This window comes from Copadichromis virginalis, linkage group LG16, assembly GCF_057382275.1.
Source record: "Copadichromis virginalis isolate Kocher_CV1m ecotype Utaka linkage group LG16, C_Virginalis_male_GT1.1, whole genome shotgun sequence".
NCBI classification, from domain to species: Eukaryota; Metazoa; Chordata; class Actinopteri; order Cichliformes; family Cichlidae; genus Copadichromis; species Copadichromis virginalis.
The window spans coordinates 24,882,873-24,901,795 of NC_140633.1; the positions used below are offsets into that span (position 1 = coordinate 24,882,873).

General features: G+C 39.8%; 2 protein-coding genes across 2 annotated transcripts in view; both read right to left on the reverse strand.

Moving 5' to 3' along the window:
- Positions 1–3,627: 3,627 nt before the first annotated feature.
- Positions 3,628–6,372, reverse strand: sp5a (Sp5 transcription factor a). Its single transcript, XM_085434012.1, has 2 exons — positions 5,647–6,372; positions 3,628–5,349 (listed from the first exon to the last, which is right to left on the reverse strand). Exons 1-2 carry the CDS (start codon positions 5,695–5,697, stop codon positions 4,285–4,287), a joined length of 1,116 nt encoding a protein of 371 aa, XP_085290138.1. The 5' UTR covers positions 5,698–6,372; the 3' UTR covers positions 3,628–4,284.
- A 1,913-nt stretch (positions 6,373–8,285) lies between these two features.
- The window catches only part of myo3b (myosin IIIB), a gene marked incomplete at its 5' end in the record, with an annotated part of 65,874 nt that continues 55,236 nt past the window's right edge, over positions 8,286–18,923 (reverse strand). The window contains 4 exons of the mRNA XM_085435095.1: positions 8,286–9,220; positions 16,568–16,715; positions 17,121–17,167; positions 17,546–17,646. Of these exons, the coding sequence (XP_085291221.1) occupies positions 16,607–16,715; positions 17,121–17,167; positions 17,546–17,646 (257 nt within the window). The remainder of the gene's footprint in view (positions 9,221–16,567; positions 16,716–17,120; positions 17,168–17,545; positions 17,647–18,923) is intronic.

Genomic DNA, 18,923 nt, shown 5'->3' on the forward strand with positions numbered 1-18,923 from the left:
TGACAGTTAACTTCTGTCTTAAAGAAGCCAACATGGCAGCAGACAGATAGTTAGATCTAAAGCTTTAAACTGTGGAGTCTAAAACCGAGAGATGACATCACGGTGGCTCCAGCTTTTTTAGGCCACTGTCTAAAAGCACACTACTCTCTGTTCTTAAAAAAACACAAACAAAAACAAACAATAGCCATCAATCTTCAAAATGTTGACAATGTTTTTATTTGACTGTGAAAACTGTTTTAAATCATAGCTATAAAATAATTTATGCTTAATGGGTCATCCACATAGGAAGTGATTCCCTCATCATGCATCACTCTGTAGCTGTAGACTGGATGCAAGGACAATTCAGCCAATCCGGTTGCCTAGGAAACCCAGCGTTATTGACAAATATAGCTGTCTTGATTTCAGCTTACAGACTCAGTACCTATAAAATGTCTACACAAACCTTTTCTCTTCTTGCTGAACTAAAACGTAGCATCAGCTCCAAGGCTGTAAGATTATCGGCTGTACATGTGTGTCCTCCACTGACTGCAGCAGAGTTGCTGGTATCAGGTTTTTGCTCGTCAGTCATTTTATTCTGAACGTCTGCAGAGTGAGGAAGGATCACTGGCTGAACTGCTATGATGGCTTTGAATATCCTAATGTTACACTAAAGTATTAGCAATGTTCTTTGATCATTTACCCAGCTTTTGTATTAACGCTGCAGTTACAGCAGCTTCACATTTGCGGAGCGGCATACGAAGATGTAACCACTCACAACATGCAGATACAGATGTATTTGTCAAGAGCTGTTAAGTAAGTGAACTTTTAGAAAGCTAAAAAAGATTCAATCACAAATATAAATCTGGTCACATGTGCACTCATAATCAGCAGAAGTTTCACTTACAAAACGTATCTGGAGCTTTAGTGGATCTTGCCTGTGAAATAGTCACTGAGAGTGAAAATGGACTTTTATGAATAAATACTTAATGAATAAACAGACACAGTTATAAATATTTTCAAGGCAAATTCACTAATGTTCTCATATGGTAACGGCTGCTTTATAGTCAGTCATTCATTATGGTTGCAACAACAATCAGTAGTTTAAAACTGTACCCTACTTGGCTTGAGATTGGGTTAACTATACCATGTAACTATATACTGTTTATAATTTTATACTATTACTTGTTATTTGGACCCAGTACTTTAAAAGGTACCGGTTTTACACACATCTTTAGCTTACCGTCTTAGTCTATTTGTTAAAGTAAGCAGTCCATTTAAGAATAAAAAAATATATATCACTGGGTAAAAACATCCTTCTGTCTGGATGATTAATTTATATATTTATAAACCACTTATAGACAGTCTTAAAGTGGGTTAAAGAAGGGGAATCACACTGAGTATAATGATGGGAATGAACATTTAACCTGTGATTATACCTATCCCAGCAAAGCTAATGAAGCTTTTCTGTCAGTCATATTTAAGGAGGTATTTGTGATATGGAATTTAAAAACTTCATAAATCTTTCATTCAACTTTCAGAAGATAAACTTAAGCCACAACATATGATATCCTCACTACAAACGGTTAAGCGTTATGGCCTCCAGCAGAGTCGAAGAATAGCAGCCAAATCGCAGCCATTGTGAGGAGCCGGGTTGGGTGCAATCAACACATCCATCCATAGGCTTCGTTTTATAATAGGATCATGAAATTTGGATAAAGACTTTTACAGTTCAAGTGGTCAAATCACACTTTATATGGTAGCTTTTGATATTTTTTCTACTTTATTCTTCTTCTTTGGCCGAATGTGATACGTTCATATCCTGCAGATTCTTTGGAAAACTAGAAGCAGGCTAATGAAACTCACAGCCTCACACGAACAACACGTCATAAGGGAGTGACAAAAACCGGTCTAAATACCACTTTTAAAACATTTAATTCAACATAGAACTGCAACAGTTGTGATCATCTGTTGGGTATTTAAGGCCCAGTTTACAATTATTGGTGGCGTACTGAATATACCTGAACATTTCAAGTAGTGATGACCATACTATATTTAGCATTTTTCATGTGATTATTCATTAAAACTAATGGGATGAATTCCTGCCACTTAATAAACTTTTTCAAGTTTATTCCACCTGGATTCAGCCCGTTTGTGGTTTGTCCTTTTAAAGAATTTAAAGTTTAAAGAATGACGGCATGTTTGCATCCTGAATTTTCAATTCTGGTGAAGGAACAATACTTGAATTTAAATCAACACATAAAATAGTTTGCAACAGAATAATTAAGTAAACTAAACAAGAGCTAAAGCTGCATGTGCACTGGTGGATAAAGTTCGACAAAGTGACTGAAACATTGGCTCAGTAGGTCGTGTTTTCTAAATTGTCCGTGACTACACTCTGAGCGTTAGAAAAACAGGGAAAAAGATCTGTGAGAGCAAATGTTATTGTTACAATTCTAAGAATAATATTTGCCTGCTTTTATGGATAACAGCAACTTACAAAAGAGGGCGCTGTTGAGGCAGAAAACTCTTTCTGAAAACTCCTCTGAATGGCAGCCCTCCTTTTCATGCTGACATTCTCAGAGATCCCACATAGAGGCAAACAGAGTGACTGCTGGCAGGCAGTGATGCTGCTCTGCTTTACTTACTGAATGAGTAAATCAGATGACTGGATCTGTATCACTATCTGATCTGTAAAAAGTTCAATACTTTTTGTTGTGTTGATAAGTTGTATGAAAAGGAAGAGCCTCAAGGTTCGAAACCCAGGATTTTTTTTTTCTCCGAAGGTCGACACTTTTACTCCCCAACAACCAAGAGATGACGTGGGCGGAGGAAGTCAAAGTGAAACACTTGAAATAACTGATGAGAAAGCAGCACATGAGCATGCAGTCGTAAAACAGAGAAATGCTTTTGAGCAAGGCATTACCACAGTGGTAAATGTGACATCTAGTATGCCACAAGTGCCATAAAAATCCAGCTGCTGCATATCCCGGGGTCACCTATTCTATCACATGTTCAGAGTAAGAGTTTTTCTGTTGATTGGTCACATTTCCAATTACAATGACACTGCAATACAGGAAATGTCCAACACAGTGGCACAAAACAAATCCACCACCTATCAGAGTGCATAAATACTGAAGAGCGTTCCTGCAATTGAATGTCTGAGAATAAGAAACCATGATAATATGAGCTTATGTGCAATAGCCCAAACATGACAGTGTTACAGGTCTGGAAAACACTTCTGATACAGAAATTTGGAGCTTAATTAAATATTTGAAGCGGTCCTTTTCATTCCTTTTACGAAGACGGATGTTTAATATTTATTTATCCATCTTTTTACCCAGTTGGTGGCCTAATTTCAGCACTCACAGGTACATCTTGACAAGGTGGCTGCACATTTTTCCATTATTTCTGTGGCGATTTTCAAAATTCACTCCCCACCAAATCAAATTCTGTCGCCTCTTCGCCTAAAATTTTCTGGGCTTTTGTTTTAAAAAACAGCAGCAAATTTTCAGAACAGCCTCAAAAGTAATGATAATACTAATAATAGTCATAAAAAAATCACTGTCCTGCTACTTTTTCTTTTTTTACCGTAATCAAAAGATGGAAACATTTACATTTAGAATAACGAGTATTTAAAAATATATAGTCTAAAATTAATGACTGGATTTTACTGGCAGGAAACTTTGACAACATTAAGTCTGCAACATTTTACAAAGCACACACATTATTCCAGGTGATATGAATAAAAAATATATATACCGCCTGGATGCCTCATCATCACTCATATAACTGAGGGATATTAAATGAATTGTTCTGAGATGAGGAAAACGTCATAACTTTTATTCTCACACAGCATTTAGGTCATATTAACAATAGCAGATCTTCTGGAGAGCATGCTTTTATAAACACCCCATATGGAGCAAAAACAGACACTTTCATTCAACAAAAGCTATTAAATATCATTTACAGGGGAGTGAAATCTTCCACCGAAGACATTGATCAAAACACAAGTTGAAAACTTGTCTTCCTTGATATGATATAGACAGTGAATTCAAACTTATGAGCTCCTCCATGGTCCCAAATTAACTTATGAAACTTTATATATATATATATATATACACACACACACAAATGTGCTACACAGACCAGCAATGTTAGAAACTATTGTCAGGATGTAAGAAATCGACCAACAAAATTAATCAAGTACCCTACAAAAATGCAGCTCACTGTGAACTTGTAACTAGTGTAGCACTGACTGTATTGCACTATTTTAAAGTCTACTGTTTAAGATGACTATAAGGTGTGTTACAACATCCTGGTGTCCTCTCTTTTCACGTGATCTAATGTCTTGTCGTGGCATTTGCTCTTTTTGTTCTGGTGAGTTTTGACGTGTTTTGCCAAGTGGTCACTCCTCATGAACCTTTTGCAGCAGTCCGGGCAAACAAAGCGCTTCTCCCCTGTGTGAGTCCTCAGGTGTCTCTGCAGCTCATCCGACCTGGTGAAACTCTTGCCACAGAACAGCCAGTTGCACACAAACGGCCGCTCCCCCGAGTGCCACCTCAGGTGCGCTTTGAGGTGAGAAGTTTTCCCATAAACTTTCCCGCAACCCGGTATGTGGCAAATGTGCTGCTTCTTCTTCCCGGGCTCGTCGCTGGACGTGGAGGACTGGCAGTTCGGACACCTGCACCTCCTGCACCGCCGCGCAGTCGCGAGGGGGGACTTTGTGTGCAGCAGAGCGGCGATTTGCGTCTGGTATTGCGCAAAGTCCGTGTGTCCCAGAACCAAGCCTCTCTGCAGCTGGAAGCGGTGAGGACCGAGTGAGGAAGAGTGGCTTACGTGGTTCCCCTGCTGGAGGCTCCACCACGGAATATCCTCTCCAGGGTTTGGGGACAACTGTCTCTGCTGCTGGTGCACAAGGCCGGAGGGTCCCGTGACAAAACTTGGCATCGCGGGCGGAATGGGCGCTGGAGCCGCGTAGCTGACGGCGGGGACGTAGGTTGGAGGGCAGGTGGACTGCATGGAGCAAGGCAGCATCTTCACGGGGGAGAAGTCATAGGGGTACGAGGGGTCCGCCGGAGGGGTGAGGGGCAGTTCGTGGTGGGAGCTGAAGGGGCTCTGGATGTGCGCAGAGAGCTGGGGCTTGGAGGATAGTCCGAAAGTAGAGTTGTTGGCCAGGCTGCTCTGAGGGTTTCCCTCGTTAGTCCACGGGTGAAATAAACGCGAAGGAGAACCCAGCGTGGGATCGTAGGGGACCTGGAGGAAATCAGCGGGATTTGATCCGTGGTTATGCCCGATCCTGTTGCAAGTGGCAGCCAGGAGAGCCAGCGGAGAGTGCTTACAGTTCTCTGGGGAAGAGTTTGGAGTGCGATCCTGGATAACCGAGACACACATTTTTTTAACGTTATGATCTCAGTTTAACACATTTATGACACATTTATGCCACTTTTAATTATGACGAAATGGTCGGTCTGAAATCTGAATCTAAATGATGAAGTCAATCGTGATGATGCGACACAAAAGTTGGTGGCATGTTGCAGCAGGACTCATTAAGCCCCCAAACAATTAGCGTCGGAAATGAGAAGACACGTATTTTGAGCATAAACTGGATTTAGCAACTTCACAAGTTCTTAAAAGTGGTGAAAAGTGAAGAGAAACTTGCGCACAAACCTGAAGAAAAGCCTGAAGTGTTTCATTCCGCAGTACAGCCACTGCTGCCATGGTAAACGTCCTCCTCCGCTCGATAAAGACGAATAAAAAATAAAAGCACTAATTTAGACAAATATGCTCATTCGCGGTACACAAAAAATATATCTTGTGGAGCAGGGCGTCACTCTCCAGTGCTTCCTCTCTCCGATATATCCTTGGTCTATCTGAAGAGTGAGGGATCACTTCTTAGAATTTGATAAGGACTTTGGTGGGCCGCCAGCCAGTCAGAAATAAGATTTATTACTTTGAAGTTTGCCGCTGCCCAATCATCAAAGAATAGCGGCTCTTTGAGAGGGGAAAGCAAATCCTTTGAATCCACAAAGCTCCTATGGTGTGTTTGTTGGTCTGGATAAAGGAGCTGATTATTAGGGGGGCTGGGAAGGGAGGAGATAAAGGCGGGACAATTAATGAAGTAATCACTATGTGGGAAATGTATATACACAAATAATTGGATTTTCTTGATCAAAGACCCCCATGCCGCCTGGAGACCCCAGTATTGGATGCTGTAGTCATCTGATCCTCTTTTTTGTAATTAAGGATTTGTAGCAGAACCCTATGTGACAATGTGACATTGTTATCTCTGGAGATCTCCAAGAGCGTTGCCTCACTGTTTGATGGAGGAAAGAGACCAAATCAAGTGACTCAACACAAAGTTCTCATCTCTGAAGAATCTGCGTCTCTTTTACATTTCAAGCTTAAATTACAAAAAAAAAAAAAAATCTTTGTTGTGCCTTTGAACTGAAACACTTAATTATGCCCTCTCTGAATTATTTAAATACTTATTTCCCCTTCACTCATTTCAATCAGTTGTTTTATCAGAACCTCAATCCAGTTCATTCTTTCCCAACCCAAACTAAAAGCCTGAAGGAAAAAAAAAAAAAACTCCCAGCAGGTAATTTAAATGAACGTTTTTAACTTGTTAGATAAGTGAGGTGACAAAGGTAGCACTTAAAATGTGGACATCTCAATTATGTTTTCTTCTTATGTCTTTATGACTGAACAGGTCCCGAAAACCAGAAAGAAACTAATGATCCCATCCACTGCAGCTTCTCGAAAAGAAAAAAAAAAGAAACCTGAGCTAACACATCCTGTAATACTGCATCCTTTTTGTTTCAGAGCATTTAATGAAGGCAAAAGTATGCAGTTTTCATAAGATAACATCCGGAACTTCTTTTTAAATGTTTTGCCGAGCTGGAAAAAAATGGAAGTTGTAGTTCAACTCTCTGATCTTTATCTGGCTTCCCTGCAGAAACAATCACTGTCCTCTCAACTAGTTTGGAGCGGCAGATTTTGAATTAGATCTGTTCCTTTGAAGGGATTAATGTTCCCAGTTCTCTCCCACGGCTTTACACACAGTCATGAGGGAAAGGGGGAGTCCTGCTGGGCTTCACTGGAGCCATGCTAAACTACAAGAGTGGCTACAGGAGTGAGTGGTGTAGTCACACTGTTAACCTTGTTTACATCAAGCTGTGGCAGCCACAGAGCTCGATGCTGCTTCAAAATATGCAAAAAATGTGGCAATCAGGAAGGTTTTAAGACAACAAGCTTGAAAATCACCTCGCAGATTTCATGAAATTATAAATCTGAACAAGCAGTACTAAAAAATGGTGCTATTTACTTTTAATGTGTCACTTTAAAATTGCCCCAACCGTTGATCCTCTAAAATCACACTTTGTTTTCAACTTATCATGAGATGATGACCAATTAAGACACTGCATAGCTTTATTAAAGCTCAAAACAGATTTATTGAATAACCGAATTAGGAGACATTGATAAGATGTAGTTTGGGGTTGCCAGGTTGTGAAAAGTATCCTCTCATTTGTGCTTTTGGTTTATATTTGCTAATAATTTAGTCACCAATACTATAAATATTTTTTTTTAAACAAGTGTAGCCAAGGAAGTGTAGGCAGAAGAAAAACCTGTTATAAAAAGATTTATAACACATTAATAACGGGTTTATGTGTACACCTAAAAGGAGCAAGCAAAAGAAGGAGAAGAATAAATGCAGGTTTAAAATTTTTATAAAGCTGTTAAAACTTATAAAGGCTTCATAAATGATACCTCACTGCAAATTTTTGTGAGCTTCACTGGTGCGAAACTGTTTGAAGGATCTTAGCACAAAGGAGCTCAAACTACATGAAAGGTACACGATAAAACTACAGGATGCTGTAAAATTTGCTTAACCAGCTATTTGTAAGACTTCAGATGTTACTGGTTAAAAAAATATCCATAGTCTGTTCTGTAAAGATGTATTTGTGCAGCAAAGTGCTGTCAGTTAGTTTTTACTTCCAGGTTTAAATGTCAGATAAATGTCAAAAGTTGCAATCTGCTCTCTTATGCCAACAGTAAAGGAGGAATCCACCCTAAAACAACATTTTTCTACTACAGCAGCCTGGTTCATAGGCTTTAAAAACATCAAATGTTAATTCTGATTTAAGGTGGATTTCCACTTAAATCAGCTTTACATGCGAGCTGTCATATGCCATGCAAGGCATATTTCAGCCATATGTGACAACTGCATGAATTCTGCGAACCATCAGCAGTCAGAAATTATTGATATCTTCCTTTGAGATGTTCGTTTCACCCCTAAATGTGGGCTCTTACATTTTAATGCATCTCAATAGGACGCCACCTGAGGGAAGGATTTGGCTAAGCAGGACTTTGATATAGTTTGTAAGAAATTCATAACAGTGTGCTTAACACATTGTCCGGTCCCTGAGGTAATTTACTTGCTCCAAACCGTCACCATCTTATGGCCATGCCTCAAGTTTTACAGGGCCGCCTCAGCGACAGTTTGGCTAAAGGAAATTTCTGCCCGCAGCATTTGATGGGTAAAATTAACTTGGAGGGACCCCCCCCCTGCAACAGTTTGTTGCCTGGAAAGGTTTGAACATGGACTCAGTCAGCACCAACTATGTACTTCATACAGCCTTTTCTAGTATAAAGTGGAGAGCTGAGCATCAGAAATAATGTTCAGGGTGCAGATATGCAGGAACCTGCATTCAGGAATCTGTATATAGAAGAACAAAAAAAACCCCACTCATAGTAGTTATATATATATATATTTTACACTTTCTTGACAGTGCAAATCAAAGAAAACAGTGGGGTGGATCATAGACGTTCAACAGGTGACAATCATTTCTGTAAAGGGCAATTAAGGCGAAGAAAGAACGACTCATTAAGTTTTTATTGCCATAAGTTTTTAACAGTATGTGCAAGTGCCAGCACGCGCTGAAACAATTAGCTGTAACCAAACTATTGTGTCTGATCTAAAAGGGGAGAGGGAAATAATTCATCAATCTAAAATGAGGAAAAAAATGTATAAAACAACAGATTTGTGGCGTAAATTGTTTTGCCTACAATATCAAAATACCGTTATACATCAGTAATAAATATGAATTAAAAAACATTTAGACACATTTATTTGACTCTTATAAAACAACAATTTACATGAAATAAATATAAATTTACAACAGATGTCAAGTGCGATGTTGGGAAGCAGGTTGTTTTGATCCATAAGACAAATGAAGGCAATCTGCAGGATAAGAGAGAAAAATAAAGATGTTAAAATGCTTTTCATTATCTTTACCCAGGTTTGCACTAACATCCTATTTTAGCAGGGAGAATTCCACCTTATTCTATTGACCTCTAACTTTGGATGTGAAAAAGTGTAGCTGTGTACGGTCTTGACATTTTTGAGTGAACTGACAGCGAGAAGAGAGGATCTGACAGAGTCGCGGGGCGACGCCACAACACAAGCCCTTTTTAACTTTCCATATTCTCTGGACAGTTGGAGAGAAAACAGGTTCCACATCTGTCTCATGCAAGAGATATCAGAGACTTGGGGATGAGTGGAGGTGGGTGATGGGGTGCTGCATGTGTGAGAGGGAGTGTGAATGTGTGGGAGAAACAGAGAAAGACGGGGAGAGAGGGAGAGGCGCTCGAGGCTACTGGGTACTTGAGCCGCTATAATGGTGTCTCGTATGAGAAAACATCTGTGAATTTCCTCAGTGATCTACAACAAAGTATAACTCAGAGCAGTCACTCAGCAGACCTTTGAAGTTGCTGTCTGACAGAAAGCTGCCATTGTTCACAGCCCCCAACACACAGAAACTCCAACTTTGGTCTCACTAATTTTCCCTGCAACGCGATACAAGTCTTTTTTTTTTCCTCTCTCTCTCCCTCTTCCAGGCCTATGAAGCCGGGGATCTCTGCATATTCAAGAGCAAACAGCAAAGCCTTGGCAATGTGCAGGGTTGGCTTGGGGGTCAAGTAAGGCGGGACAGGTCGTTTTACCTTCTCTCAGCCCACCCTGAATGTGCTAATCCAGTCCAGCCTTAAAGAGGAAAACTCTCTCCCCTCTATGATGATGATGATGTACAGACTTGAACAGAGTGAGTTACAGCCTGCAGCGCTCTCCCAGGAACATTATAATAAAGCAACCTCACCTCCAATCACCAAACTCAGATCCAATGGACACTCCTGTGATAATCAAGTGCTATCAACCCTTCATTTTACTGCACTTAGCTTTTTAAACATTTGTTTATTATATGACCGTCATCTTTTGTTGGAAATGTTTGTGAGCTGCTACAAATATATCACCTTTTTCCACGATCTACTAAGCAGCAGGTGGCAACGACATAACTGTGAGAAATTTGAACCTTACACTAGAAATTCTTGTCATCCTCAAAAAGCAAAACCACAAGAAAATAACAGCACTAGAAGTTGGAATATAAATATTTACAAAGTTATGTATGTTCAACTCAGTTTTGTAACTTTGCTTTAACATAAAGCTGTGTTACGTGTCTGCAGGCTGCATGTTTTCTTTCCCTCTCCTTTTGTTTGCCATTCCCTTAGGTACGCAGACTGCAGGCTGATGTCAATTTGGGGATCTCCAACTAATTAGAGGAGGGAGACCCTGATTGGACAAACCAGGAGGGCACACCTTGATAAGGAGACTGACCTGTGGCTGGGCGCGGCTCTCTTCCCTCCTTCGAATTGTTTGGCACATGTCTAAAACGCCTCTGCTGTATTTCTTTTGTTTGATGGTTGTGGTGGGAGTAAAGTGGACTAGGTAAGTTTGGGGACCCCATACATTTACTCACGTAGAGTCTTTTTGTTAGAAACACTAGGTAAGTAGGTTGGTGCCACCCATGTAATTTTGAGCTTGTTTTGAATTGAGGTTTAGAGTCTTTCCCCCCTTTTTTTGTTTTTCTAGGATAATAGCTCAGCTAAGTTTTGGTTTTGTCTTTTAGGTTGTGCCAAAAAAAACACCAAACTGTCCCTTTCTCCCCCGCATTTGTTGTTTGAATTTGGGTTATTTATTTTGTGAGCGCGCTGCCATTAAACTTTTTTATAACACCTGTACCGGGTTTCCAGAGTTGTTGTGTTATCCCCTTCTGCCCTCGAGGAGACGTAACAAGCTGTCAGATATTGTGGCAGAATATGTCACTATATAGCTATGCAATGCTTAATGCCGTTTTTGCCTTATAGGAGTTTCAATGCAAGTGCCCCCCCCCCCCCCCCTTTTATATGTGTATTTCTATAGATTTTTATATTAATATGGCATCTCTGCAGGTTTTTTTGCCAGTCAAATTTTAAATTGTAAATTTTGAGTTATGTATCCCAAAATTTCAAGTTAATCAGAAGTAAGCCAAAATGTCAAGATACTTGGTCAGCAAGGCAAAATTTTGAGGTACTAACCAAATTTTTATCCACTTATTTATTTTCCAGTGGCAGAAACAAATTCAGATCAGGCCAACCGACAACAGGCAAAGTAGCTCTGACCTCAGAGAGTCAATAATACATCATTGAATGTTGCCATGATTACTATGCAGAGCTAGCCATGAAAGTTAATATACAGAGAAAGTGGATCGCCCCATCAACTGGTACACTGGCAGATATAATGGCATTTCTGAAGAGAGGCATTTATTAAGCTATTCTTGAGATTTTAGAGTTGTTCAAAATGAACTTTGTTTTCCCCCCATGTACAATAGTATTAGGAGTCACAAAAAAATGCCTGGGTCTTTAATTAGAAGATCTTTAATTTGCTCAGATTTATATAAAATTAATGTTAGTATGACTTAACCGATATTGGAGGAGCAAAAACAAATAAAAGATAAATAATCTGCATGGAAAAAATGTCCTCCTTCTTCACACAAGTATTGTATCTACCTGAAATAATAAAAGATAAATACTGTGTTAACTACCTGTCTTTTATGGCTATCTTTCATAATTTTGTATTGGTGTTACATAAATATTTTTTATTTCCATTTTGTTGTTAATTTAAGTTGTTTGAAATGTGCTATATAGTTACAGCTTGTTTGCCTAAAAAAAACCCTGTTTCTATTCAAGAACTGTGTTAAGCCACTTCTCTACTTTAGAAAACTGAGCAAATAAACTAAAAAACACAATTTATAAGCAATTTGCAAATGTCCACCTTTATTTTAAGAGTCTTCTGGTAAAAAAAAGTATTTCATGGGCCATATAAGGAAAGTATTAAAACAATTACACTGTATACTACTTTAGTGTGACCTCAATCAAGGTTGTTTGGTTGAACACCAGGTGACCGCTCCGGTTCCTCCTGGCAGTGGCAAAAATGACAACCTTTCAGCTATGCATCCCAAACCGAAACAAGGCCGTGGTAATTCTCACACTGTTACCAGTCCAGCGTTTATTCAACGGCAGCTGGTCCCACCATCTGGGAAAGCAATGCTGGGGCAAAACAAAACAGGTTACACCTTTGGCCATGCCAAGTCTGCTAGTGCCCCGCTCCCTCGACAAACTGAGAGGGGCTAATCATAATTTCACGCTCTGATTTGTCAAATCCCATTCCAGCACCGGAGGCACCCAAAAAACTTTTAAGTCAATAAATTTCATGGCATACAGGATAACAGCTTTCCCATATTGTTCCTATTGTTCTATGCTGGCTTTCTCCAGCTTTGTCCCTCTCACATCAAGGGTAAGATGTCTCCTTTGCAAATGAAAAGGTAGCTGTAATTTGGACCAAAACATTTAGTCACTTGTAAGATTAGCAAACTCTTTCCTCCTCTCATGCATGCATTTTACATTCATGCAAATGCCAACAACGAAAACAGCGCATGGAGCGCCCTCGACAAACTGCAGGTGAGAGGAAGCTGAAACAAAAGCGACTGTAACCCTAATGGCATCCCTTGTCATTAAGAGACCTTTGATGTATGTGCTCAACGGACTCTTTTATCTCCTTCTTCCTCCTCTTCCTCTTCCTCCCTGTGCTTTTAACCTGCTCAACAAGTTTCTTTATTACTGCATTCTTAGGGCATGTTTCTCTTTTTTTGCCCTTTCACATACATCTGACATCTGGCTGACACTCTTGCATGTCACTCTTTCCAACGCTAGCCAGCAAACAGCACTGCAATGCTGAGTTTGTAGCTATTTTAGTAGTCTGCATTATGAAGCAAGGCATTAATTCTTTACTCACAAAAAACCCCAACATATGGTATGCAACCATAATATAGCAAGATACATTTAGTGTGGTGGAAATGTGACAGATCTCGATATGAAAAGCACGTAAACTGCATTAAAACAGTATTTGAAAAGGCTGCACATGAAATGCTGCATCGAAACTCTCCCTTTGAACTCAAAGGATAGAGAAACAGGACAATGTTGGCCTAATCGTGTTCCCTCTTTGAAGTGAGACATCACTATTAGGTGAAAAGGTAAGAATGCTTCTTTAGAAAATAAAAGCTTTTCATCATTTGTTAAGGCTGCAGCGCAGGCGATTTTCATAAAGGTGGTTTAAAAACTTTGGATAACAGTGTTTGGAGCTGCCTTGGATGTAGCTTTAATGAATGTGCAGCACATGAAGCAAATAGCTAAAATGGCAAGAATAACAGCAGCAGTAACGTTAGCCACATTAAAGGAGTCCTCTCCCGCACACCAGATGTTGTCAGATTTAATGAGGGAAAACAAGAAGGAGCTGCTTTTTTGGGTTTTTTTTTTTTTTTTTACAAAAACGTATTAAAGAAAACACAGGTGTCAGGCCTCCAACGCTGGCCTAACCTACCAGCTGTCCCCCAAAATGACCCGGAGGCTAAACAAACACAAGGGGTTTGGTTCGTCAGGTCAGAACATCCCTCATCGGAATGACAACAGCATTTCATAACATTTGCCTTTTTGCAACACATAATCAGCTATCCGAGGCAATTACGCGCACACCTCTGCTCACCTCCTCTCATATGCTAAAGCAGGCAATCAGCCAGGGAGTTAATTTGGCAGAGGAAAACAGGGGAAGAAACACCCACTCTGGCACCATTTGTCACTACAGTCCAACCTTGTTATTCAAACTAGCGAGCCTATTTGAAATTCCTCTCTGTGGTAAAACAGGGCCAAAATAATCAAGGGAGCATGATCACACTTAATTGATTCAGTGTACTTTTAAGATGCACTACAGGGTGCTGGGGTGACCTATTTCAGACTGCTCTTCAGAGGAACCAACTATCCCAGCAAGGGAGTAATGCACAACGAGGATTTTAATTATTGCAGGATCTGTGGCTACGACCGGAGGTGAAATGCTTCTCAAGTAACTGTGACACTACATTATAACACTGCCAGTGGTCCGGGGTTTTTACGCTTTGAATTTTTATGGACTTAAATATGACAATAAACTGAAAAATAGTTTTGTTTTTTTTAGCTTAGTTATAAAATCTTAATTTAGAAAAACCAAAAATGTTCCTTTCGTATTTTATTGTAAACTGTGCCGTGTTCAGTTTTAGAGTATTTCAGCTATTTATACTTTACTTATTTATACATTATATTTATACTCTCACCACTTAAATTCACCAAATATGTGGCTGTCAACACATGTCTTCATTTATAATGGGCACATTTTGTAGTCTAGTACTCCTGGGAGATCTGGGATACATAACTCAATTTATATGACCCTTGTACTGTGGGCACAATTCAGTCTATCATCAGAATATCTAATCAGTCTGCCTCTTGTGATGCTAGTTTGTCTTTTCTCTTTATTTTATAGCTCTAATTCTTAAAATATTACCTAAAAAAAAATCTGGATCAGAACAGAATTTATAAATATCACAAATATTTTCAGATATTTTTGTCCAGAACTCCCAAACTTTGTCACAAGGCTATAAAGCATAGAGAAAAAAGCCCTCATCAATTGACGTTATGCTATAAAAAGCTCAATCAGCTCAAGACCAGCTCAACCAAAGGCTTAATAACATTAAATATGCGTACCTTGCAGTAAGTCTACTGAAAGATGTAAACACCTTTTAGCTACCTCTATTTATGTCTTCCTCACAGGAGACAGTATGTGCAACTTTTAAACCTATGTGGATTAACCACATCACCACTAAAGACACTGTGGCTGTTTAAAACAACAAACAGCACAGTTATGGTTGGAAAATGGCAGATTTAAACCACAGTGGTGTCAAGTGACAAAAAAAATAGAGACAAAAGCGTCAACCATGCAGAAAATTAAAAGGAGACTTGAGAGGTTAAAGAAGGAAAATCAAAGATTACTACTACAGCTTGTAGTAGTAAAGTAGTAAAGCCTCAGTGTCTCAACCCGAGTCTGACCCTCACAGCATTGAGCTGTAGGATTTGATGAACACCCTGGACCTCGTTAAACCCACCAGGATTCCTGTGAATCTGAACCTAAGTGGAGCTGGGTTTGCTATCAAGGCAGAGCTCTAATGTTTTCCCCGCTGAGTATAAGGAGGATGAGATCCTCAGTCATACCACCCTACTCTTCCTATTAAGATCAAAATCTCCTCTCAGGCCCTCGGGTGTCAACAAAGGGAGATGCAGTAAATGATATGCAAATTGAAAAGAAAAAAAAAAAAGCTCTACAAATCAACTCGCCAGCCCTGCATTTCCGACACTTCACATCTTAAAAGAAAATTCCTGTATTTAGGGTGAAATTCAAAGTGAGTTCTAGCTCTGCCTCTGTGAAGCTATGTGTGGTGATTCCAGCTCTCAGACAGCACAAAGCCCCTTTAACTACAGGCAACTCGCTGTGGGAGAACTCGTCGAAAGAGTTTTGGGTTTCACGAGGATTTGTCTCCGGATCCGTCTTAGACAATAGACGTAATGCTCGGGAATAGGTAGATGTTTCCACGTCAAGTTAACCCCACTGAGCTGAGCAGCGCACTGCCTGCAAAATGAGGGGCACTTCATTGTAACAGAGAAACGATGGCTCAATTCAACCCTTAGAAAAACAACTGAAAATTATCAATGGCCATTTAATGAGCTTATAATTTATCTAGTCATGAATATAAGAGGATATATAAGACGTGCTTCCTTTTATCTTTTTTTAAACTAAACTAGTTAGACTAAAGAATCAATCAATAAACCAATTAACAGCTACATGGACAATAGGAATATTCACTATATGCAGCCCCGTGGAGCTTGGATATTTGGGACAATGTTACTTCCTCTTTATCCTTCTCTTATGTGGGTTTTTATGAATTTCTGCACCATTTTTATTGCAATTTGAAGATTACATGCAGGATTTCAGCCTCTAGAAATAAAATTCTTTACCATGCAGTAGAACACATATAACAGAAGCTCGGATGTGTAACTTACTAGAGTTAAAGTTATCGTAATAAAAGAAAAAACAAGACTGGAAAAATTGTGCACACGAGGTAGAACTATGTGTTCCAAACTCTGAGCCGAAGGAAGAAACTATCCTAACACTGTCACTGATGATGAGCGAATTGCTCCTGTAAACACCTTCTGATCACTTTGCATTAGCAGACGAGGGCACGGCTCGCGCAGGTCGCTTATTCTGCACCGCTGCTACTTGCTCCACATACCGAAGCACATCCAAAGCAGAGGATGTTCTTTGGAGTGTCTGTCTACACGTCTGAAGCGTCTGTCTTACCGGCTGACATGGTTCAGCTCTGACTGACGAGGGGCCCAACTAGAAAGGGTGGGTAGGGGCGGTGGTTGAGTGCTCTTCCTCAGGGATCGACTCCACAGTTGACAGTAATTTGTAGTACTCATCTTCTCCATCCAGCACTTTGATTTGACTGTGATTTTTTTTAAGGAGACAAAAAGATAGTGGTGAGACATTACTGTGATAGAGGAATGGTGCCTTTTTTTTAGTTTAATATTGTGTAAAGCTAGACATTTGCAATAGTATTATTTGCAGATGCACCTGAGATGAGGTGTTTGCTTAAGCATACTGCTCTGAAATAGAACGTCAATTACAGTACAGGCACAGTGCAGACCTTCAACAGTTAAAATTAGCATGATGACAAAGGCCCTAATATGTAACCCCCTCTCCAATGACGCAGAGCATCTCCTCATAAAAACCCTGTTATTTTCGGCTCTCCATTTACATTATAAGAAAACAACTCCATTTCTGGATTCTCCTATTCCACAAAGGGCCTGCTCTGTTTAGAGTTGCTGTAAGTAGGAAAGCAGTTATTTACCCAAGTTTTCTCGGCTTCCTCTTGCTCCCCTGGTAATCCAGAGTTCTCTGAGGAAAGGGCCAAGAGCACACAGTCAAAAGATGAGCAGAGAGTCATTAATTTTTAATTCAAAGTGATTTTGTGTTGAATGCGAGCAGATGCTGATAATATCAGAAGTCACAGCATAATTTTTTTCTGATCAAAGGGCTCAAGTGAGTCTGATGAAGCATGCATCTTGCTCAGCTTTGATAAACCACATCAATTATTCACCGTGAAGGCAGACATCCTGACATGAAAGCAACAGATAAAGAGCATAAGCACATGTTCAAGACAAGAGGCAGAGAAGCGTGGGGGTGGGGCTCCAGGGTCTGGCACAGGTAGGTTTAATTGTATTATCATGTGGAACCAAAGTCAGACAAAGGCCTTTATCGGCACTTTGAACTCACATTTAGCTGGTTGTAGTACAGGCTGTCTTCGGGGCTGTTGAGCAGCTTGGGCTGCTGGCCCCGCCGGCGAGGAGTTCTCTGCTGCAGCTTCATCACTGGACCTGCAACAGAGGAAACGAGGGCAGTGATCCAACCAGGCAAAAACAACAACAAGCTCCAACATGATGCCGACGATGATGACAGCGGCGGTAAACCGATTCTGCCTTCTTTTTAAATCGGCGCCCGTGTGTGACGCAAAAGTGACAGAAACACTTTAAATTGACTTAAGTGAGATTATGTCATTTCATTGATGAGATGACTCAATAACAGCTTATTATTATTACATAAACCGCATCTATCACAGGTGCACAGCGGGGGATGTTTGTAGTAGCCGAATTACAAAAGAAACAGGCAGAAGTGACACCGTGCGTTCATGAAAAGTTCACCTTCACACTCAGAGAAGAGTTCATCCTGGTAATAACGTCAGTAGTTTTAAGCTAAGAAAGATCTCATATTTGTTGCTGACAGTCCTGGATCACTCAACTCTGCAGGATGTAGGCACAGAAAAAGTAGGTCAGCATTTAAAAGTGCAGATAATCTCATTAACTGTATTTCACTCAGTAATGAGTACTGCTCATTGCAAATATTCAATGGATGTGTGATTGTAACAAATGGAAAATAAGTATTTGGAATCTTGGGTACTTAAGAGTTTATAGGGTATTAAATGACTATCTTTACAAGATGAGAAATCTTAGTATCTGTTGTTTGAGGAGAAACATTTGGGCAGCACCTTCTAGTCTAGCTTTGTATTACTTTGGTTAATAAGGGATTATTACCGAGTAATAGCCAATTCAACTCTTTACAATACAGAGGAAACTCCAACAATCAGACAGCCCCCTGTGTGCAAGCAATTTGCAACAGTGGGAAGGAAAAACTCAGGTTTAGGGAAGGCCAGCCATCTGCCATAACTGGTTGGGTGTGAGGAGAGGTAGCCAGGACAAAAGAGCCACATGCCAAGTAGTTAACAGTAGTAGTTATAAGACTAATATCACATAATTGGTACTAAGAGGGTAGAAAGTGGGTGTAATAATGTGGAAACAAGTGTATGATTATGAAGCAAAATCAGTTAATAATAGTATATTGGTAACAACAGGACCTGCTAACAATAAAATGTTAATATCTGTGCATTAAAAATTTAAAATACTAACTTGTGGCCTTAATCTCATAAAACAGTAATATTAGTTGATGGTTTAACACATAAGGATACTATTCACAGTGCTGGAATTAATGCTGATTTATGCCTGCAGCATTCTTCTTAGAATAAATAAAGGTAACAGAGTACATATTGTGTTTAATGCTGTGACTTATTACCCAGAAACGTGTGGTAGTTTAATAACCA